This window comes from Panthera pardus, unplaced genomic scaffold, assembly GCF_024362965.1.
Source record: "Panthera pardus isolate Hobbes unplaced genomic scaffold, ASM2436296v1 HiC_scaffold_21, whole genome shotgun sequence".
Lineage (NCBI taxonomy): Eukaryota > Metazoa > Chordata > Mammalia > Carnivora > Felidae > Panthera > Panthera pardus.
The window spans coordinates 44387829-44411700 of record NW_026526777.1 but is presented as its reverse complement, the minus strand read 5'-3'; the positions used below and the strand labels follow the sequence as shown (position 1 = coordinate 44411700).

The window sequence follows — 23872 nt, the reverse complement described above, 5'->3', positions numbered from 1 at the left end:
CATGCCCTCTGGGGCCCTTCCGCTACCTCACACACAGGCGCCTGGCAGGGTGCAAAGTGCATGTGCCCAAGGACCAGGACACCTGTGTTTCCGCCTGCCCTTCTTCTGGGCTCCGTGAATCCGAGCCAGTCACCCAGTCTCCCAGCTTAGAAAGAAGAAACAGGGATGCCCGCTCCCTCCCCCTTCTCCGCAACGTCTCCAAGAACATAGAAACGACCTGACGTGCTTCCTGCTTCTGAAGGAGTGGCTGTGTGCTTTTAACGGGTTTTACCATCATCTGTGTGAACACAGCAAGGATGTGAGAGAGAAAGCCATTCTCCTGGCTCAGATGCAGCCTTTCTTCCATTACTCCTATAGACGCCGCCGCTGTGGGAGTTACTTCAAAGCAAGGGTGACAGAATGTCTAGCTTCTGCCCCAGCCACCCGGGGCTCACGCAGCTTAGGCCTGTCAGGCCAGCCGGTCCTCCTGGTCAGCCCTGAAGCCTGCTGAGGTCACGGTTCCAGCTGCTACAGTCGTGGGGTTTTACCTCCGGATAATACCTCATTCGCCGTACCGTGTTCAGCACGTAATAATGGATGGGTGTATGAATTTAATTGCCAGAATTTTAGAGTTAAAATAATTAATAATAATAGCAGTAAACCTGCTGTGTGTGCCAAGCATGATCCTGAGCACATCTCACTTCGTTCCCACAACAACCCTGGGAGGCACATGCTACAATTATTCTCTGTGAAGAGGAGCAAACAGACTCAGACAAATTCAACAACTTTCTCTCCATCACCAGATCATAAGTGGCAGAGCTAGGACTCAGGTCCAAGTGGTTTTGACTCCAGAAATTAGATCTTGGACCACATCCTAGGAACTTCCTCCTATTATATGCTCCTCGAATACAATATGCTCCTATACATAATACACTCATGTTATTTTTAAGTATTTAAAAAAAATTTTTAAGTTCATTCATTCATTTTGAGAGAGAGAGAGAGAGAGAGAAAGCACAAGAGGGGGAGGGGCAGAGAGAGAGGGGGAGAGAGAAAATGCCAAGCAGGCTCTGAGTATGGAGCCTGATGCGGGGCTCAAACCCATAAACTGTGAGATCTTGACCTGAGCTGAAGTCAGAGGCTTAACAGACTGAGCCACCCAGGCGCCCCTATGCTCGTATTATTGGTGCAGAACCTGAGACCAGGGAAGTACTTTGCCAAGGTCTCCCGGTTAATAGCAGAACTGATGGGCCTTGTCCTGCTCTCATGGCCCCTGTCCTGGGGTGCCTGCCCTACACCACGCGACCAGCCCGTGACCTGATTCCAGGCTTGCCTCCAAGGGCAGCTGCTCACGGCAGCTCCAGGTCAGACAGTGGCCTCGGCACTGTTGTTTCTGTTGCCCACAACCAGCCAGGGAAATTTGTTCCTGCCGGGCCAGGGCGCTAGGGAGGTGGGGACGGCTTGATTTTCGTGCCTCCCACCCCCTGCCGCCCAGCAAGGGCTGCCTCTCACTGGGGCCTCTGTGGAGGTCAGGGGCAGGCCAAGGAGACTTGGTCTGGGTCCTGCCCACATTGAGGAAGGCACTGTTGATGTGGTCAGCCCTGTTCTCTGTCGCAAATCCAGCGACAGCAGCCCCGTACACCTTGAGCCAGTGAGCACGGTGCCAATGCAACAAAGCCAAAGGGCAGTGCCAGGAGCAGCATTAGAAAAGCCATCTGGCTTAATTGGTGGTTTCTTTCTTCTGTTTTCCAAAGTGTGTGGGGAGGGCAGCGGCCGGGGGAGACTAAGAAGGCCGCAAAACCAAGAGCTAAGTTGGACTCCAAAGAAGCTGAAGGAGAAAGCTCCGGGAAGGAGGGTGATGTCGTGGGCCGTGGAAGGGGTCCCGGGAGCTGTGCCCGGCCTGACGGTGGGGAGCGGGGAGGGAGCAGTGCTCCAAATCAGCTCCGGAGACTCAGGGGCAGCGAGGGTGAGGGCTCCGCTGTGACAAGCCGCTTGTCAGGAAGGTGGGAGTTGAATGCAGTTAACAGAGAAGAAAATCCCTGTGGCTTCCTGAGACTGTGGATTGGGGGAGGGGACAGGGGTGCTGGCATGCACACGCCACGGGGCGCCACTCACACTGAGCACTAGGAGATACTGGGGCTCGGGCTTGGCAAAGAACTAGAGCAGGCCAAAAGGGACCAGCAAGCCTTTTTGTCCCAGTGAGATGGGTCAGGAAAGGGAGGATGCAGACACCCATCCTGTCCCACATTTGCTCCTCTGTGCCCTGGACTGTGTTTCCTCTCTCTCTGTCCTGCAGATATGATTCAGCTATCAAAGACCTTAAAGAGGCCTTGACTCAGCTTCGAGGGAATCAGCTGATAGACTACAAGATTCTGGGGCTGCAGTTCAAGCTGTTTGCCTGTGAGGTAAGGAGGAAGGGCCCAGCCTGGGCAGGAGTGCACGGTGGCTGAGGGACAGCAGACAGTTCTGATGCACAGCGATCTGCTGAAACCCCTGGGGGCTTGGAAAAGCCTCCTGTGCCTCGGGACTCCGATTTCCCCTTAAGAAAAGACCCGCATTGGGGCATCTGGGGTGCTCAGTGGGTTAAGTGTCTGACTTCAGCTCAGGTCATGATCTCATGGTTTGCAGGTTTGAGCCCCCGAGTCGGGCTCTGTGCTGACAGCTCAGAGCCCGGAGCCTGCTTCGGATTCTGTGTCTCCCTCTCTCTCTGCCCCTCCCCACTCACACTCTGGTCTCTCTCTCAAAAATAAAATAAACATTAAAAAAAAAACAAGTAGAAGAAGAAAGAGAGAAAAGCCTCGGATTGATACCGTCAGGCTCATCCTGGAGTCTCTGATTATTGAAGCATGCATTTTCTTAACGAGGCTCAAAGGACCGTGCAGAAATGAGCCTGCTGGGCTCTCTGAAGGGAGGCTGGACCCGAGTGTGCTGGCCTGTGAAAGTATTCATAATAATTTTCATAATTCAGGTTGACAAGCTATTTGCTTAACATTATACTAACAAATCCAAAATCATGGGTTTGCTATCCACGCAGGACCTGCCGTAACCTCGCTCCGTTCAAGTTACAGACCACACTCTTTACTATTAATGGTTCAGGCCTCATGTACTTGGTCGATACCCAGAGAAAGAGTGAGGATAATTTGGCACAAATCTGTCCTCCCTAGTTCAAAGAACAGCTCAAAGCACAAATTGAGGGAAGGTTTCCATACAAGGAGAACTTATTTTCTGTGTTACCAGAAGGGAGAAACATCACTGGCTCTGACTTCACAGCCTCGTGTGCTTTCTCCAACCAACCCTCCCCACCCCCCTCCTAAACTCCAAATACACAGCACCAGCTTTAAAACCTAAAATCCCTGCACTTATCAGATCTTTATTTAGAAGAATTGCTGATAAAAAAAATCCCCTTGCTTTAGTCTCTTAGGCAGGAGAAGCCAAGCGTTCTCAGGGTTGCTCAGGGCTAATAATAGAGGCCACAGCTGCCCAGGCCCCTGGGGACATGTGCCCCCATCCTGCCCTGCAGCAGGCTAACAGCTTCTCATAGTCTCGGAAAACGAGGCTTTGGAAATTTCAGAGAACTGGTTCGAATTCGGCCAGCTTCTAGAGTCAGGTTTCTGAACCAGGCCACTACTGATGCCTTGGGGCAGGTACTGCTTTGTTGTAGGGGACTGTCCTGGGCACTGGGGTTGGTTTAGCAGTACACTAGCCTCTAGCCATCAGATCCCAGTAGCCCCACCCCTCCCGGCCACAGGACAACCTAAAATATCTCTAGACATTTCTAATCACCAGCCCCCCAAACCCCTGCCCAGGGAGAACCACTTGTACAGATTAAACGGTTGGAAGACCAAGTGGCTCTAGAAAAAGGGATCATAAAACATTGGCATCAAAGCAGAATTCTATGGGAGGAATGTTTCCCTGTAATTGGAGCTGAAATGACCAAGGGGCAGGAAATACTGGCTGTGGGGGCCTCTTTGCAGGTGAAGCTGGAGTTTTCAGGGTCTAAGGCCCTTATTTATGCCACAGGGGACCGTCCCGTCATTTTCCTACCTATAAGGCCACCCCTTCTCTTCCCACCAGGGTAGAATCCTGGCTTCTGCAAAATCACACCATTCTTTTTGAAGAGTCTCAGGTTTTTCCAGTCATGGAGTGACAAAAACCTGTTGTGGGAAAAGGTCTTAAGAAGAAGGTCGAAGAGAGACAAATAGGAATTTTTAAGCAGACTTGAGTTCTCCTTTCTTCCTGCGCACATGGCCAGCACTGGGCTGGGCCAACCGAGCGTGCATGAAGGCAACAGTTCATGGAGGCTGAGAAATAGCCTGGGAAGGGAATCTAAATCTTTGCTTCTGGGCTTACTCCTGGTCCCATCACCCCGCACCAGCCACTAACTCCATGGAAACACAATCCTGCCACCTGTCTGTACTTGCCTTGATAAACCGTTCTTTTTATCTGGATGAGGCCCTGCACCAAATTGGTGATGTGGGTGGCAGACTGTTACAGAGAGGAAGTACATTGGTTATCCATTGATGAATACCAAATTGCTCTGAAATGCAGTGGCTTGAAACAATACCATTTATTATCTCTCAATTTCTGGGGTTAGGAATCCAAGAGTGGTGTAACTGGATGGTTCTGGCTCAGAGGCTCTCAAGAGGTTGCAGTCAAGATGTTGGCTAACACTGCCATCATCTGAAAGCTTGACTGGGGCCCAAGGGTCTACCTTCTAAGCTGATTTATGTGTCTAGCAAGTTAGTGTTACTTGTCGGTAGGAGGCCTCAGGTCTTTGCTCATGAAACTCTCCATCACACTGTCTGAGTCTTGTCAGAACATGGCAGCTGGCTTCCCCCAGAGAAAGAAGTGATCCGAGAGAAATTAATATGGAGGGTCAATGTCTTTTACAACATAGCTTCAAATGCCACACCCCCTCGTTTCCATACTATCCTATTGGCTATACACGTCAGCTACATTGGTTGTGGGAGGAAACAAGAGGGTGAGGGCCAAGAAGTGAGAATCACTGGGGGCCATCTTGGAAGCTGGCTACCATTAAAAGCAAAGACTTTGGAATCAGGTAGATAGGGATCAAATCCCAGCCCAACACTTACTCATTGTACAATTTTAGGTTAAGTTATATGTCATTTCTGAGCCTCAGGCTCCTTATCATCTGTAAAGAAAGACTGAGTACTTACCTCATCCACATTCATTAATAAACCCGTGTATTTTTGTATACATTTCTAGTGCCTGCTAGTGTTGGGCATAGAGGTCCAGTGGTCCACAAGACAAGGTGTTAGCACCCAGGAGCTCATGGTCATGTGTAATCTGAGGTGGTGAGGTCGGGACAAGAGAATTGCAGTGGAAAAACTATAGACGCACAGAAGTGAGGCCACAGCTCGTATGGTGGTTTGTGTGGCTTAGAGATAATGTAGACAAAAAGGCCCACAATGGGTGGTCAGTAGGTGGCATCAGTGATGATGATGATGATGATGATGATGGCAAGGAGAATGACAGTGACACTGCCTCCAACAGGCAGCACCGATTTCCAGGAGCACAAAGTCTTTCCTAGTCTTAGCCTCTGATTACAAACACAAAGAATCCCCAGATGGCATCAGTCTGCAAAACTCAGCCCTGTGGTCTTCCCCTAAAGCATGCAGGCATTGTTACTTTCCCTGAGAAGGCAGGCAGGACTTGGGGGGATGAAGCCCCTCCTTTGCTCAGCCTTCCATCAAGCCCCAACATAGCATAGCAAACAGTAGTCATAGTAGGAGTAAATGTTTGTCAAATACCCACCATGCGCCAAGCAATTGCAGCAGCGCTTTCTATGAATTATTCATTTATTCCTTACAACAGTCTGGAAGCAGCCACAGTCACTGTCACCATTTTACAGTGAAGCTGAGGCCACATACCAGAAACAGCCCTGGGGTACCTGTGCCCTTAACCCCTGCACCTCACTGCCTCTACATGTTAGAGAAGGCCAGCCAACGCCTCTCTACTAGGCCTCAGTTGACCCACCGTACCTCTGCTCTGAGGCTCTGGCAAACCACCTCCACCCCACCCGGGGCATCAGGCTGTGACTCTTATAACTGACATCCGAACAAAGCTCCTGGCTGCTCAGCTCATTCTCCACACCTGGTGTCGGGTACCCTAAGACCTTGCTGCACCGTCCTGAAAATGAAGGAAAGTTAACCCGCTTTATTAGTTGCCATCTTGATCTTCTTCCGCTCCCTGTTGCTTTTCCAACTTTGCTTGAGGGTTTTTTCCCTTCATTCGTCAAGTGGTTGTGTTATCTTGCTGATGCATCCAAAAAAGATTTGATCGTGTGCGTAAGTTGAAGGCATAATAATAAAACAAACACTCTTGAACCTACCACCCAACTCAAGACCTGGGAAATCATGATTATTGGTGAATGTGTTGTTCCCGCTTGTCCCCAGTAAAGCGCTGCCTGGGGTTTGTGCTGGGTCTCTTTCCAGCTCTACTGCACTTTTGTCCATGGAGTTTCCTCCTGCCCCGATGACTATACCACAGTCTTGTTCTGTTTCAGGCAGTGTTCTGCTGGTGTCGGTGTAGGATGATGCATCTGGAAACTTCTCCCTCCCCACCCTGCACCTGTTCAGCCTTTTAGCCTAGGCTCAGAGGCAGGAGGAGCTGGACTGGGAGGCCACAGGCATGGATTTTATTCCCCACTCTTCAAAGGGCCTTGAGCACATCACTCTTCTCGCTACTAAAGAAACACCATAGTTTTTGTTCCCTCCTGACCTATTTGATTGTTGAAAGAACAATGCACATGATGTTGGATTTATGCATTAAGTGATGTTTTCTTAATACCGTCCTTGGACCGGGCATGACTTGGTAACAAGATTGATCGTGTTATACTTTAGATATTCCCAGGAAAGCTGAGAAAGGGAGGCATGCCTCCAGGCAACATTCCAGAAGCTACAGGCAAGCTCTTCCCTGGTGCCTAGATTTGGAGCAGCCTCAAGTTTTGTGTTATGGTCTGTGCTTTTCTAGGTGTTATATAATGTTGCTTTCATGTATGCCAAGAAGGAGGAGTGGAAAAAGGCTGAGGAACATTTAGCTTTGGCCATGAGCATGAAGTCTGAGCCGAGACATTCTAAAATTGACAAAGCCATGGAATGTGTTTGGGTAAGTATATGGATGATGCGGGATGGCAAGAGGATTTTCACTGGATTTGTATTTGTTTCAGTGGACACGTGGATTGAGGAACCATAGACGTGGTGCTTTTACCTTCTCTGAGCTCGGGGTTACACTGATCTTGGGGTACAATTCCATGTAGGATCTTGAACCTGGCACCAAGTGCTGAGGAGCTGAGGCTTAAAGCTGGGGATGGCAGAGCCCTGCCTCCAGCCACCCTCTGGGGGTGTGAGGGCTCTGGGGTGGCACCGGGGGGACTGGGGACTGGAGGCTGGATCCGAATGCAGGAGGCCAGAGGCTGTGCTCACCTCTGAGTCCTCACAGCCAGGCACACAATGGCCCTCAAAAAAACGCATTGATTCTGTGAACAAATAGTGAAAATGATCCATGGTTTGTCAGAGCACATTGGGATAAAACAAGTTTTAAACCAGATTTTTAAAAAACATCAAGGAGAAGGGGGCTCGAGTCAGTCTTTCTATGCCTGTCCAGGTCAGCAGCCACCAGTCCCAAGGGAGGCCTGTCATGGGCCTTGCTTGAGCCCTGGGCCACCTTGTGGTTGTGGCGTCCCCTGTGCTCAGTGACAGCCCCACCCGAGCCACAGAGAGTGGGAGAGGGGCAGCCCCCTAGGGAAAAAGCGTGCTGAGCAGATAACACAGCCAGATGTCCACACAGCCTCTCAGGGTAAGGCAATATAGAAACCAACTGTTCCTACCTTAGATACTCCGAAATAATAACAAGTTCAGTCTTGAGACATTAAAAAAAAAATACTTCTGTAAGGTTATCTCAGTGAATCTTTGCGTCTGTTCAGTGAGGGAGGCAGGACAAGCATCATTATCCCTGTTTCCCAGATAAGGAAATACCGTGCTGTGTGTTCTAGAAACAGAAGCTGTATGAGCCTGTGGTGATCCCTGTGGGCAGGCTGTTTCGACCAAACGAGAGGCAAGTGGCTCAGCTGGCCAAGAAGGATTACCTCGGCAAGGCGACAGTAAGTAGGCTCACTCAGCTTCCCCTGGGTCTTCTATGGGATGGGCCGTGCATGGACCAGGGTGGGACAGACTCCTGGGACGAGGGCACCCCCCTGGTGCTCTCCGCGGCCAGCAGGCAGCTAGAGACTGCTTCCGGTGTGGAGGTCTTGCAGAAAGGTGGGCAAACGCTTCTAGCTTCTTGTCTGCAAGCTCCTCTCATCCTGCCCTTCCAGCCTGACCCTGGGTGGGAGCCACAGGCTTAGTCACAGTGTGTGCGGCTTGGGGGCTGAGCCAGTGGAAAGAAAACACAGCTATGAGGCCCTCAGTCAATGTGGAGGGAACATGTTAGTGAAACGGACCAGCATGGCATCCTCTTGGCTTGGTGCTCTTGATATCCCCACTTCTACAGCTCTATGGTTATGCTCCTTTGTAAACTGGGCTCCTTTAAATCCAGGTCTTTAACATTTATTTATTTTTGGGACAGAGAGAGACAGAGCATGAACGGGGGAGGGGCAGAGAGAGAGGGAGACACAGAATCGGAAGCAGGCTCCAGGCTCTGAGCCATCAGCCCAGAGCCCGACGCGGGGCTCGAACTCACGGACCGCGAGATCGTGACCTGAGCTGAAGTTGGACGCTTAACCGACTGAGCCACCCAGGCGCCCCTAAATCCAGGTCTTAAATCCTCTCAGAAATGAGCCCGAGTGAGCCAGCAGTACCCTTCCAGACCTGTACTTGGCTTTGACTTATCTGTAGGGCTAACGCTGCCCGACTGGGTAGCTGGTTCTGGCAGAGCAGCAGAGCTCAGGAGCTCCTGGGTCAGTGGAACCACCCCTCAGCCCATCAGTGGATGAATGCATAGGCAACATGTGATGTAGATATACAATGGAATAGCCATAGAAAGGAATGAAGTACAGATATAAGTCATAGCATGGGTGAAACTTGAAAACATCACGCTATGTGAAAGAAACCAGACACAAAAGCCACATGTTGCATAATTACCCTTATATGAACCATCTAGAATGGGTAAACGTACACAAATAGAAAGCAATTTGGTGATTGCCAGGTGCTAGCTAGAGAGGGATGTGCACTAACCACTTTGTGGGTGTGGCATTTTTTGGGGGGTGAGGAAAATGACTGGGAACTAGGTAGAGGTGGTGGCTGTATAGGATTGTGAGTGTCCTAAATGCTACTGCATTGTCCACTTTAAAATGGTTCATTTTAGGGGCACCCGGGTGGCTCAGTTAGTTGAGTGTCCGACTTTGGCTCAGGTCATGATCTCACAGTTCACAAGTTCAAGTCCCGCATTGGGCTCTGTGCTGACAGCTCAGAGCCTGGAGCCTGCTTCAGATTCTGTCTGTCTGTCTGTCTGTCTCTCTCTCTGCCCCCTACCCCGCCTTGTTTGTGCTCTGTCTCTCTCTCTCTCTCTGTCTCTCTGTCTCTCTGTCAAAAATAAATAAACATTAACAAAATGATAAATAAATAAATAATAAAATAAATGGTCAATTTTATATTATGTGAATTTCACCTCGATTAAAAAAAAGAGAGAGCTAGAGTGAGAGCCTGTTGGGTTAGCAGGGCTGGAAAGGCACCAGTTACTTCAGTTTCTGGAACTTCTCACTCAGAAGGTCAACAATCCAACCCTTAGCCACCATCCACTCTGGGACCAGGCTCCAGTGAGAATGGACCCAGGGTGCGAGAAAGGAGGGATCTCGGGGAAAACCATGAGGCATGGGGAGACAGTGCTGGCAGGGCCCTTACACCTTCCTCCCTCGATTGCAGGTGGTGGCATCTGTGGTGGATCAAGACAGTTTCTCGGGGTTTGCCCCTCTGCAGCCACAGGTGAGGCAGCCCTGTCCTTCTCCCTGGATCCAGGTCTCCAGGACTCTCTGGAAACATCCAGCTGGGGACAGTATTTGTGCTGAACTGCCTCATGTTAAGGGCTCCTTCAACTGACCTTTCACTGCTGCTGACAGTGTCTGCCTGGCCATTCTCGGTCACAGGTTCCATGACTGTGAGGAGAATGAGGCAGTTTTAGGTTTAACCTCAAGTTCCCAGAAACCAAGCCTCCTGCTTCCCCCCAGTGCCAGTCTTCACTTCTCTGTGTTCTAAGAGAGCCTCTGTTGACAGTCTCTCCTGAAGCCTGGACTCTTCTCTCAGGAAATTGAAAGGCAGGCTATAGAAGGCTTTTTGACGATGCCTCTTCTCAGACGCAGGGCCTAGTAGGGGACTCGTGGGGCCTGGGGTCTGAGGCTGTGGGCTGGTCCCGCTCCATGCATCTGCCTATGTGCAGGGGATTCCCTCAGGAATGTGATGGGTGCCGGGAGGGAGCCGTTTTTCTGACCAATCTGGGCTCAGAGAGATGGTTCTGAGCGGACTGGATGACGTAAGGAGTCTAGAAATGTGAAGGCATTTCCATCCTTGTGAAGGGAAGAAGGGAAGACAGGCTGAGGAACACCTGAGCTGTTGCACTAGAGCCTGCTGGGCAGCACTAGCACAGGGAAGGGTTTCTGAGCGTGACAGCCACACTCCAGGCTTCACACACCTGGTCACTCGGACGGCAGCACCGACAGCCTACCGGGATCAGAATGACGGCCGCTAGCCCAGGATGTGACCAACGCTGGGGCTCTGGAGGGTGAGATGAGCAAAGGAGGCTAGAGAGATTCAGGATCCTTTGATTTGTTCCTTCACAAAAAAAGCCCCCGTGGAGGCCCCCTGGGCCTCAGAGCAGCAGAGACACCACAAGGAGGAAGAAGCCGGATCAGTGGGCTCCATGGTATTCAGTGTAGAACAGGGAACACGTTGAAAGGAGATTCCTGCCTGGTCAGTGGGTTCTGAGTTGATTTTAAATACCCACAAATGTCACGTGATATAGCAGGCATTAATTATAGAACAGAGCTTTTGGAAACTTTCCTAGGAAAGGGACCGAGCTCAAGGTCAAAAGCACCCCTCGTGACGCCATGTTGCTCTGGGACAGCTAAAATTCTCCAGAAACCAGGACTGGCTCAAGAGAAATTGCTGTGCTAGTGAAACTGTACCCAGGGGCTGGGGGGAGGGGTGATTTTCCAGTGTTTAGTCAAAGTACACTGTGCCCGTTCCCTAGACAGTGTTCTGAGCCAGCTAGAAATGCATTCTTTGATTTTCTGGTGTGGAAGAAGGCTCAAATTACCATTAACGGTCTGTTCTCACCCCCACTCCTTCCCTTACTATCCTTCCCTTCTTCATTTCTCCTGAATGTTCCACAGGCAGCTGAACCTCCACCCAGACCCAAAACCCCAGAGATCTTCAGGTAAGTTAGATTTAGATCAGTGTTCAGACTATCTGAGCTCCAAGCCTGAACTGATGGCAATGAAAAGAGTGAAGAAGATGAAGCCGGGGTCAGGGTCTAAATCCTGCAGAACTTAGCCTAATACGTGGACTCTTTCTGTTTTCCGGGTTAGAACGGAGTGATGTAGGGGGAATGGGAGTCTTGGATTGTGATAAGGTTGACCACAGGGGTCTGGCTATAGCTACATGGTGTCCCTGTGCCCCCAGGTCAACGTGCACAGCCACCCACATAGCGAGGGTCATTGCTGAAGGGTGGCAGTCTGTGGAACATGTCCCTCCGGGGCCAGAACACTGACCAAAGGTTGGGGAGCCATTTTGCACCGGCAGCAGCCTCCTCAGAAGAGGCGGAGGCCAGACCTTTTGGGAGTCGGGCGAGCAGAGCGGGAAGCTAGGTGGTGTGTCCTTTCCCGAGTGGGCGTTTTTCACTCCCTATGGGCACGTGGTCTCTGGAGAAGAGGAACAACTCAAGAAAAAGGAGCCATTCTTCTATAAGATGAGAAGCCAAGAATGACACAACTTACAGCTTTCTGAGGAATTTCCTCTAAGTAAGGAAGCAAGCCTGGCTCCCCTCCCCAATAAAGAAGGTGTTTTTGTTGTGTTTTTTTTTAAATGAAAAAAAGTACAACAGCAACTATAAAAGTGAGGGGGCTGATGAAGTCATTGCTAACTCTGCCTGCTGGAGGAGTCTGTCTCCCCTACATAAATAGCCCACTGTTTGGAAGCAGGAAACAGGGCTGAGGGGAAGGGGACAGAGGGGGAGCGAGAGGGAGCCACCAGCCAGAGCAGGTACATCACACAGCTCTGAAGCCAGTCCCGATGTCACACATTCCAAAGTGGCACAGACGGCACTCCCAGGGCCTCCGAGAGCAAAGTAGGTCTTGGGGAGATGGTAAAGGGACAGTGACATTGCCTAGCACACCACTGGGTGGTCTCGGGACACCTTTACACATTCCCCCCCCCCCCGCCCAGAGCTGGTTTCCTGCTCTTCATTTCCTTCCGGCTGTGTGCCTGGTCCGCTGGCTGTGGCTCCGGGGGACTTGGCCTCCCTCCTCCCCACCCCCCTTTCTCACCCAGCTAGCCCTCACCTGCCCTCTGACTTGTGTGCTCCCCTTGTCACACTAGCCCTGTCTACCCCAGCCCAGACCAGAGGGCTGGCCAAGCACACCCGGGAAGCTTCCTTCTCGGAAGGGAAGGGAGGGCAAGGAGAGCAATGCCTGGCTGTCTTGCGTTGTCTTTTGTCTTTCATTGCTGTCCCACTGCCTCTAGGGTTATGGAGCGGGTTCACATGCAGTTTCCTGCCTGGTCCTGCTCAGGGTCCCAGAGGCAATAGATGTGGAGCTCGAGGGTGCCTGGAGCATGTCTCCTGGCCCCATGTCCATTGTTGCTTGTCCCATAGAGCCGTGGTCGGGATGCAGTCCAGGCTGGATAGAGGACGGCATCTCACGTCTACTCCTGCAGGGCTCTGGAAGGGGAAGCCCACCGTGTGCTGTTTGGGTTTGTGCCTGAGACCGCAGAAGAGCTGCAGGTCATGCCGGGGAACATCGTTTTTGTCTTGAAGAAGGGCAATGATAACTGGGCTACGGTCATGTTCAACGGACAGGTATTCAGAGGACCCGGGGTGGTTCCTTTGGCCATGGGATCCTGGCAGCCGATGGCGGAGCTTTCTGAGGTGTCTGCTACCTCATTTGCCGACCAGCTACCTTCTTTTGCCCATATACCCATCCCTCCCCCGCATCTCTGGGCCCTGTGGTGGTATGGGTGCTATGGGTGCCGATGAGCACACCCTTTTCCCCCTTTCTGATTTTGTGATGTTGCACCACAGAAGGGGCTCGTTCCCTGCAACTACCTTGAACCACTTGAGCTGCGGATCCATGCTCAGCAGCAGCCCCAGGTAACGTAGTGCCAAGGCCAGATCTGTTTTCCACCCCCCACCCCCCCCCTCCCACCCCCGACCTCTGCCCCACGACTCACAGGCCTCTCTGTGGAGGGGGGGAAGGGCGGTGTGACAAAAGCGCTGTCCTTATTCACTCACTAGCACCGAGTCCACCTTGGGTTGGTGCCAGCGGCCCAGAGCTGGACCCTGGGGTGAAGGAAGGAAAACACCCAGATGTGCTAAGTGGAGACATCTGAGGGACCCGTTGTGCCCACCCACCTCTCTCCCCCTGGTCACGGGTGACTTGGGACCCAAAGCCTGTAGTATATGAAGGTTAGGTCTTCCCGGAAAAGTTCTCTTCACCTGGAGGAACAGTCAATGCGTTGGCTGGGGAAATCCCATTAAACAAGAGAAATCTGTTTTAGAGCATGACCTCATGGCATCAGAGATTGGGCCTTGCCAGCTTTCCCCTTCACTCCTCAAAGGCCTGCCCTTCTGCCAGGCCTGGTGAGTGGTCTTTGCTGGGCCTACTGTGCAGATGTCTGACAGCGGGGAACCTGTCTCTCTCTAGACTGTGCAACTGATTGTCCTCTGTGGGCGTGGCCCTCCCTGGTCAGAGTTACTATGCCTGGATGGCTTGAAATGTTTTAAATGCCCCACAAATGAGAAATGGACCTTCTCCTTTGAAGGAGCAAGATGTGGAGTGCGAGAGGGAGCTAACACAAGACTCGGGGGCCTCCCTCATCTCCAGCGGATTTCCAATGTGGTTGGGCAGTGAGGGCCTCTTAGGAGGGGGTCAGGGTTCTCCTTTCTACTGTTTCCACCAGGCCAACCCTGCCTCCCCTTTAACCAGCACTTTCCTTAGTCTCCCTGACTGTTACCACCCCTCCAACTTTTAGGAAGCCATTTACATCTGGCTCCTTTCCATTTGGCCTCTCTCTGCCCCACTCCTAACTAAGAACTTTGTCTGAATGAAGGCTCTCACCCTCTCTGTCACCTCCAGGAGGAAGCCTCCCCAGATTCTGATATCCCAGCTCCTCCCAGTTCTGATGCTCCCAGAAGACCCCAGTTGCCACCAGGTTAGTGTTCTTGGAACAACATCCTTGGCCTGGGTGCAGGAATGCTCCAGACTACTTCCTGACAGAGTTGCTCTCCCAGGCTTCTGGGAGATTCTGGTTTCTTCTCCTCCCAGCATGCCACTCAGCTTATGAACACATAGCCCCAGGGGCCCTCTCTCCTGCACCATCCACCCACCCAAAACATAGCAAACAGATGTCCTAGAACACCCATGGGGCTTGGGCAAATATAGCTGGTTTCTGGGGGGCAGTGGAGTGTCCAACTCAAATAGACACCGGACTCCTCAGTCATTAGGTACTGAAACCATGTCCCAAGAGAGAAGGTTGGAGTTATTACACGCATTTCCCTGGAAGGGGATGGAGAGGTTTTTTTCAAATGTCCAAGGAGGTCTATCTGGAAAAGAAACTGCTTTGCAGAGCCCTGAGGCATAGACAAAGAGCTAAGGGCAGATATGAAAGGGCCTTCTCCGGATGTATAGAGAATAGTGCCTGGGGAAGGAGCTTTTGGTCACTAATAGAGTTTAAGCATTAAGCATTCAGGAGAAGGGTTTGGTAGAGATGCATTGAATAGATGGTTTGTCCAGATCCTGGATGGATGAGTGTTATGCCTGCCAGATCACCAGGACCCTTTCGGGTGCTCCCCACACTTCCAACTTTATTTTGAAAAACGTCAAAGCTACACATCAAAAGTTGAAAAGTGTAGCACAATAAACACCAGAATACCTTTCACCTAAATTCACCAATTGTTAACGTTTTGTACCGTGTACTTGCTTCGCTCCCCACCCTCCCCTCTGAGACTCTTGAAAGGAAGTTACAGACTCATGGCATTTCACCCTACACTGGAGCATTAGCTCTACTCTTCTGCATAAGCGCAGCACAATCATTATGTCAAGGACATTGAACATTAACATAATATTATAGTGTATATTTTGTATTAAAATTTCTCTAATTACCCCTCAGATCACCCTCAGTTTTTTTGTTTTTATCTTTTCTGTCTAGGGGCCCAACAAGGATCACATATTAAGTTTTTTTTAATGTTTATTTTTGAGAGAGAGAGCGCGCGCGCGAGCGTGAGTGGGGGAGGGGCAGAGAGTGAGGGAGACCAAGAATCCAAAATAGCTCCAGGCTCTGAGCTGTCAGCACGTGGGACTCGAACTCACAAACCATGAAATCATGACCTAAGCCGAAGTTGGACACTTAACCAACTGAGCCACCCAGGCGCCCCAAGGATCACATATTAACCTAGAAAGATTTTATGAATATAGATTCCTAGGCCTTGGATTCTGATTTTTTAGGGCTGGAATTGGACCTGAGAATCTGTATTTCCAGAAAAAAAAACCTTCCAAGGAATTCTAGCGGTTAGCTGGGTTTGAGATCAGTGGTTTTGATCATGTGCTCTTTCTAGTGAGTATCTTCATGCAGATTTCTCTTGTATAAATTATGTGCATATTGCTTCATTAATATATTATGCACCTTAGGAAACATACACAAAAATAAAGGACAAGGTAAAAAAAAGTGGTTCTAACGTTCCTTCTCGTGGCCCCTGGCTCATCTTGCACTCCCTGCTTTCATGAGTCCAGAGCCCACTGGTTTAACTGGACTTTGGGTCCCTGCTAACCCCATGCATTGCTGGGGACGTGCTGGTCCTCCAACACTTGCCTGTATGCTTCCTGCGGGCAGGGACTGGGTTCCTTTGTGTGGGTTCACTTCGTCTTGCCCATTTCCCTGCAGTGGGATTCCCCCACCGTTTATTAGGGTGAAGAATCACCCTGGAGTTCAAGGTAAGAAGCTGGTGTCCTGTTCTAAGAGGGTTCCCTTCTGTGTAAGTCAGGGGCTGGCCCAGAGTGTTCATTCACCATCTTCTTTTGTTTTACTTACCTTCTCCGTTTAGGTCAAAAAGAAAAAGAACAGTCCAAGGTAACCGTTTCTCCTTGCACTATTTCAAATGCTAGAGAAAGAAAAAGCTTAAGCTATCCACCATAAGCCTGTCTCCCTGGATTATAGAAAGAGTCCCAAAGGAAAGGTGGGCGAGCTGACACCACACGCCATCCTTGGGCTAGGCACCCCTCGACAACCTTCCCCGCCCAGTGCACGCATTTCCTACTGGCCTTCAGCCCGTGGCCAGATCTTCTGGCCCGGAGGAATTCCCATCCAGGCCGGAGGGGTCTAGGGACTCTCTGAAAGTCCTCCCGCGGCTGTCGAGCCGGTGAGCTATTGGCCTCTCCCCACCACACCGAGTACTCCCCGTGAGCACACTCAGGACAGGCCTCGGACGCTCAGGAGTTCTCGTTGCTTCCTCTCCCCTCAGGAAGTAAAGCTCAGCATTCCCATGCCCTACACGCTCAAGGTGCACTTCAAGTACACGGTGGTCATGGAGACGCAGCCCGGGCTCCCCTACAGCCAGGTCCGGGACATGGTGTCCAAGAAACTGGAGCTCCTGCCGGAGCACACTCGGCTGAGGTGGGTCCACCCGCAGAGAGGGTGCAGCTGGGGGCCTGGCATGGGCCTGGAGGAGAGAAGAGAATTTGCACTGCTGTTCTCCGACGTGGTTCTCACTCCTGTCTCCCCAGCTACCGGCCTCGGGACAGCAATGAGCTGGTGCCCCTCTCGGAAGAGAACATGAAGGCTGCCTGGGCCGAGGCGAAAAACTACAGCCTGACTGTGTGGTGTGAGAACACAGTGGTGAGTGCGGCGAGCCCAAGGGCACCCGAGGTCGTGTCTGTACTGGGCCACTTCCTCAAGGACAGTCCACATTCCGACACTTACCGAGCGCTTCGGTGAGCCGGGCACTGTGCCTGGTGTTGAGGATAGGGTGGCTAACACCTCTGCCTCCCTTTCACCTGGGGCTAGGGGCCCCAGATGCAGCCAGGAGAGGGGTCCCTACAGGAGAAGAGCAGGCCCAAGAATGCCCAGGAAGCCTCTCAGTCCTCTCTGCCAGCACCTATAAATGAGCCAATGTTTAGGCCCATCACTCTCAAGCAAGGTGGGAATAAAATCCTAACTGAGGCTGAGCTCCTAGCCATTCTCCACTTCAAGTTTCCACGGGAAGAGCACTTGAGGCTGGAAGGTAATAGAGAGCATTTAGTTCACAAAGAGAGGACTTGGATAAACGTCCTACTAATAGGAAGCTTCTATTAGGAACTAACCACGTGCCATACGGTGTGCTAAGTGCACACTGCGTATCCATTCTTACAGTCCCCGAAACTCTCGGAGGAACCGTCACCCCATCTTATAATGGAGGAGACAAGGCAAAGAGAGGTAACCTTGACCAAGAGTACCGCCCATCAGTAGAGGAGCAAGGGCTCGGTGGGTGGTTTGACTCCAGGGCCTGCCTACATTCTTGGACACCTTTCTAGACCTCAGGGCCTAGAAAAGACTTAGCGGGAGTTAGGAGCAAAGTTAGAAGCTAGAAGTAGTGGCTGCAAGTTAACACTCTTGACCGCCCCGCCCCTTTGTCTCCGGGAGGGAAAAGTTGCCATTTCTTCTTGTTGTTGATGTTAATTCCTTCCCACAACCATGGCCCCTGAAAAGCATCCATCAACATACCTGTCAATATACCAACACACTTTTTTTTTGGTCTTTTATGTCATTTCATGTAAGTGGATGGTACAGTACATATATATTCCTATGAATATATATACTGTATGTATAAATTTTTGTTTTATCACCCATTTCAATATATACTCTTCCATTTATATATATACTTTTTTGTTTTAATAGTCCATTTTTTAAATGTTTGTTTTTGACAGAAAGAGTGTGTGTGTGTGTGTGAGTGCGTGCGCATGCACACAAGTAGGGTAGAGGCAGAGGAAGATGGGGGAAAGAGGATCCAAAGCGAACCTCAGTGCTGACAGCAGACAACCCGATGCAGGACTCGAACCCACAAACCATGAAATCATGACCCGAGCCGAAATCAGATGCTTAACCCACTGAGCCACCCAGACGCCCCATAATAGTCCCTTTCTTTTGATTGCTGATGGTATTGCTAAAAGGTATTCCATAGTATGAATACTACAATTTGTTCATTGATTCACCTCTTCGTGGATATTTGGATTGTTTCCAGCATTTGTCTATTTATTCTTCAACAAACATTTGCTGAACACTTCTGCTCTCCCTAGGCACTGGAGATATAAAAACTATTAAGGCATGGGATGCTTGGGTGGCTCAGCGGGTTAAGCATCTTACTCCTTGATTTCTGCTCAGGTCGTGATTTCACGATTCGTGAGTTACAGCCCTGGGTCGGGCTCTGTGCTGACAGCATGGAGCCTGCTTAGGATTCTCTCTCTCCCTCTCTCTGCCCCTCCCCTGCTTGCTCATGCACGCACACACACACACACACACACACACACTCTCTCTCTCTCTCAAAATAAATAGACTTAAAAAGAAAACTAGTAAGACATAGGCTCTTCTTGGGGGAAAACGCAGGGCATGTGTTAAGTAAACTGATGGAAACGCACGAATGGCGTACCGTTTTATAAGCACATGGGAGGCGCTCTCACCCAAACATGTTGAAGGAAGGTGGGACAAGTCAGTAGTCTTCCTAGAGAAAATGATGCTGAAATCATCTTGAGACTTAGCCTTAAAGTGGTAAATAGCAATTAGCAAAGTGGAGGAAGTTAGGGCGCCTTATACAGATGGAAGGGCAGAGGGAAGACCCTAAGAGTTGGCAGTGGGTGAAGGTGGGGTCGGTGTTACTGGACACGACAGGGCGAGTGCCGGGAGACAGGTTGGCAAGGCAACAGGGCCACGTGACGGAAAGCCTTGCACGCTGCTGCACTAGGATGAGGTTGTGAGCAGGGGAGAAAGCAGAATGACTGCTTGGGATGGAGGATTCTGGGGCATACGAGTAAAGCAGGGGGCTCTGTGAGGCTGGCCGGCCAGCGGACTTCCTCTGAGTACTCAGCTCCCCATGCATAGCCCTGACACTGGGGAGTCCTAACATAGTCAAGGAGACTCCCGTCTCCACTGACCAAAGCCATGGTCCTTCTGACACCTTCAGTTCTCCCCCCGCCCGCTGCCCCCACTAGCCCCGACTCCCCTGTTTCCTGCTTTAGCATTTTTTTTAAAGTTTATTTACTTTTTTATAGAGACAGAGAGCGCACAAGCGGGGCGGGTCAGAGAGAGAGGGAGAGAGAACCCCAAGCAGGCTCCACGCTGCCAGTGCGCAGAGCCCGGAGTGGGGCTTGAACCCACTAAACCGTGAGATCACGACCTGAGCCAAAATCAAGAGTCAGAAGCTTAACTGCCTGAGCCACCCAGGAGCTCCTGCTTTAGCATTTTTAGATGGCAGCATCTGCAGTTACAGCAGGAGGCAGTACAAAATTCAACAGGTCATGTGTGAACCCTTCGGAGAGCTACTGGTTTTCACCTACGATTGGATTTTGAGACTATGGAAATGACCACACTGGCCAAGCTATTCCAGACCACCCAGGCCTTGGGGCCCTGTGAGGGGAGTCCCTCCTCCACACCCTCATCCCCACAGCTGGGCAGGGGTTTCTGCTTAGTCATGGAAGGGTCTCTTTGGTAGGTTCTCACTGAAATCAAAGACACATGTTTGCTGAGAAAGAAAAATGAGTAGGAGAGGAGGAGGCAAAGAAGGTGTGCCTGGAGGAAAGCCCCGTAGCTCTAGCCCCAGGTTGGTGGTATCTAAGAGCTCAGAAAATTGCCTTCAGGAAGTAGGACCACTGGAGTGGCCTGGCTGGTGCCTCTGGCTGAGAGGCCGGGAGCCGGGACCCTGGGCAGGGGTGGGCGAGTGCTGGTGCAAGGGGTTCCCTTGGAAGTTTGAAAGGTCATCCTAGGTTTTCAATTGTCTGTCTTGGGACTAATCCCTTCGGTATCGTCTTGAAAGGATTCTGCCTAGGAGCTGTGTCCTAAATGTGGCTTACTCCACTTCAAAGGTTTAATTATTGTTGATTTTTGTCCTTTGAAGAGAGCTCCAGTCTCATTAGTGGCTGTCCGGGGCTAACCCTCCCCAAACTCCCAGCACAGAGTCTTGCTGGCCCTCAGTCCAGCTTCAGAGGTCATTGCTGAATGTTCTTCATCACTGCCCCTTACTCTTGTTGGTGGCAAGTCAGGATGTTCTCATTCACTTACTAGAAGAGCAGGAAAATGAACTATCATTTAAAAATCTACTCTGTGCAGGAACACTTACCATTAACCAAGCTTAAATACTGTGTATACACACACACACACACACACACACACACACACACACACTAATCCTCTCCCAGAGTGTTTAGTAACTGTCAGCTATTTCTATTCTACATCCTGTTGCTTCAGTCCTCTAGCCTCAATTTCAGGTAAGGAAACTGAAGTTCAGAGAGGTTACACTGCCTGCTCAGGGACACACAGCGGGAAAGCAGTGGAGCCAGGATACAAACCCAGGCCTTGGGACTCCGTAGGGCCATTTCTACCTTACTGTACTGCCTTTCTGTAAAAGGGATCTGCCAAGGCTGGAACAGGCAACATTAGGAAGTGAGATCTTTGAAAGGTCGGCACAGCATTTACCCTAGCAGGGTTTCTAATGTGGATTTGTTTGATTCTGATTCATTTCTTTAGAAACTACACCCCTCTTCTTTTCAACATTTGTGGCTCAAAAATGACCACAATGGTGACTAGGATATGTAGCTACACAGATCAGAAAGCAAAGCCTTTTTCATGGCTTTGGGAAGAAGCTCTGCAGGGATTCTCAAACTTTATCAAGTGTGAGAATTACCTAGAGGACTTGTTTAAATGCAGATTGCTGGGCCCCACAATTCCAGGAGTTTCTGATTTAATGATAGGTTTGGGACAGGACCAGAAATATACATTTCTAACAAAGTCCCTAGTGTTGTGGGTGCTGGGGAGAGGGTATTGGATTCAGAGTCAGACACCCAGGTTTGACTTTTGGTTCTGTCACTTGTGACTCAATCTCTGTTTTTCCATCTGCAAAGTAGTACCCTACTCTTTTCCAGAATTACTGTAAGGTTTCTGAAGATTTTAAGATTGTATAGGTTCCTCCAGACCTTTTGGGTTCATTTATCTGACCATCCAATGTTCATAAAGTGCATGTTAGGTCTATGCTAGGGACTGATCACAAATTTGCCTTTATAAGTTTATATCCCAGGTGCTACACTGACATCTCACCGATTTCTTTAGCGATGGCCAATGTTCACTGGCCTTTTATTATTTCAGGGTGACCAAGGCTTTCCCGACGAACCCAAGGAAAGTGAAAAATCTGAAGCTAATAACCAGACAACAGAACCTCAGCTTAAGGAAGGAGGCCAAGTGGTAGCACTCTTCAGTTATGAGGCTACCCAGCCAGAAGACCTGGAGTTTCAGGAAGGGGACATAATCCAGGTTATATCAATGGGTAAGTAGTACTTCTGGTTGACAGAAACTAATTTCTGTGTTGGCAGAAATAAATTCAAGGGAAGAGGGAAGTATTAACCATCTACAAACCAAACTTTAGCCAGTGCTTCCAATATCCTTCCTAGTTTTCAGCTGGAGGGAGCAAAATGGAATGTTCCATCTTTCTATCTGTTGCTCCATTGGGCAGGGAAGCAACAAATGGCAGACTTAGCTAACATTCTTCTTATTAAAGATGGCTATGTTTTGGAAGACATGTATTCTCATTCCCAGAGTTAACAAATTGGAAGGTGGCTGGGATCATTTTGCCTTTGCAACAAGCCCTAAGGATACTTTTCTGCAAACCATAGTTCTTTGAATTGATGTATTTTTTGAAGGAGGAGGAGGAAAGAAGGGGGTAAATCTTGCCTCAAAAGAAGCTATTTGGCATTGCTTTGTGTCTGGTGATTTTCCCGATTCTGTTAGCAATCAAACACACTCCAAATTGAAACAGTGTAAGTGGAGAGTTCTAACTTAGTGCTTCACAAACTTCAGTATGCCAAAACACCCTTGAAAGTTTGTTAAATACAATTCCTTGGCCCAGCAACTAGAGATTCTGATTCAGGTCTGGGCTGGGGCCCACAATTTTGAATTTCTAAGAAGTTTCCAGTGTGATGCTGGTCTACTGACCATGAGAAGCCCTTTTCTAACTCATGGTTTGACATAATCTTATTTCTCTACCTTGAAAGGTGTAAGAGTCCCATCAAAAGCTTTGTTCAAAAACCAGAAATCTGCATTAGCAATGCAGAGTAGTGAAACCAAATACTATTACCAATTATAACGGAAAAATCCAAAAGGTTTAAGAAATGAGATTTTAAAGTTAATGGGTAGTGAATATACAATTGTATGGCAATTAGCTCAAAATAGGAGTAATAAAAGAAAGAAACAGGGGGCACTGACAGTGCAGATATTCCAACAGGGGAGAATAGGGCTTAGTAACTCCCAGCACAATTTTTTAAAAGTTTATTTGAGAAAGCGAGAAAGAACAAGCCAGGGAAGCGTAGAGAGAGGGGGGACAGAGGATCCGAAGGTGGCTCTGTTCTGACAGCTGAGAGCCCGAAGCAGGGTTCGAACTCACGAACCATGAGATCATGATCTGACCTGAAGTCTGACGCTTAACTGACTGAGCCACCCAGGCACCCCCCATTCCAGCACCATTTTTTAAATGTCAGTATCAACCAACTAGCTACTTTGTCCAGTTTTTGTTGTTGTTGTTTGGTGGGGGATGGGGTAAGGAGATAAAAACTAGAGAACACACAGAAAAACCTTCTGGGTAGATAGGCTGAGAAAAAAGAAGGTGGCATATTCCTTATTGTGACATTGTAAATCAAAGCTGGTTTAATTCAGTTACGTACCCACAAAACAGTTTGAAACTTTATCAGACCACTTAAAGAGGAAACAATTCAGCATAAACAGTGGATTTACAGTGGGGTTGAGGGTGAGTTCAATCATATTCAACAGTTATGAAATGGCTTCATTCACAATGTTTCTCAAATTTTAATATGAACCACCTGGGAATCTTGTTAAAATGGATTCGATCAGGTTTTGGGTGGGCCCTGAGATTTTGCCTTTTTTTTTTTTTTTTTTTTTAACCCTAAGATTTTAAGTAATCTCTACACTCAACGCGGGACTCAAACTCACAAACCCGAGATCAAGAGTCATATGCTCTACTGACTGAGCCACCCAGGCACCCCTGAGATTTCTAGTATCCTCCTAGGATCCAAGACAAGCAAATACTCTAGTCCTTGAGTCACTCACATGCTAAGTGCAAAAGATCAAGGCAGTGGTTTGCAATTAGAATTACCTGGGGGGAACTTTAGAAAAAACTGATGCTCAGCCACACCCCACATTAATTAGAGTTTCTGGGGACAGGATCCACATAGCATCTGATCTAGATGTCTTACATTTAAAGATGAACTTCTGAACTAGTTTCATGTTCTAGGAGATGGGCTTTGGAGTAGGTCAAACCTAAGATACCTGGTATTTATTGGCAGAATTAACCCCGAACAAGCTATTAATCTCTCCAGGTCTCCTTTCCTGAATACTATCTACAATGGAGTTATTATGAAGTCTGAGTGTGTGTGCGTGTGTATCTAGAACAGTGCCTGTAACTTACTAAAGGCTCAAAACTGGAG

General features: G+C 49.5%; 1 protein-coding gene across 1 annotated transcript in view; it reads left to right on the top strand.

The window, feature by feature from the left end:
• NCF2 (neutrophil cytosolic factor 2) overlaps window positions 1-23872 on the top strand; it is a 33108-nt gene that overhangs the window by 7719 nt on the left and 1517 nt on the right. The window contains exons 3-14 of the mRNA XM_019427380.2: window positions 2273-2381; window positions 6970-7104; window positions 7991-8098; window positions 9858-9917; window positions 11321-11364; window positions 12861-13002; window positions 13225-13293; window positions 14279-14354; window positions 16243-16268; window positions 16660-16811; window positions 16922-17033; window positions 21525-21702. Of these exons, the coding sequence (XP_019282925.1) occupies window positions 2273-2381; window positions 6970-7104; window positions 7991-8098; window positions 9858-9917; window positions 11321-11364; window positions 12861-13002; window positions 13225-13293; window positions 14279-14354; window positions 16243-16268; window positions 16660-16811; window positions 16922-17033; window positions 21525-21702 (1211 nt within the window). The remainder of the gene's footprint in view (window positions 1-2272; window positions 2382-6969; window positions 7105-7990; window positions 8099-9857; window positions 9918-11320; window positions 11365-12860; window positions 13003-13224; window positions 13294-14278; window positions 14355-16242; window positions 16269-16659; window positions 16812-16921; window positions 17034-21524; window positions 21703-23872) is intronic.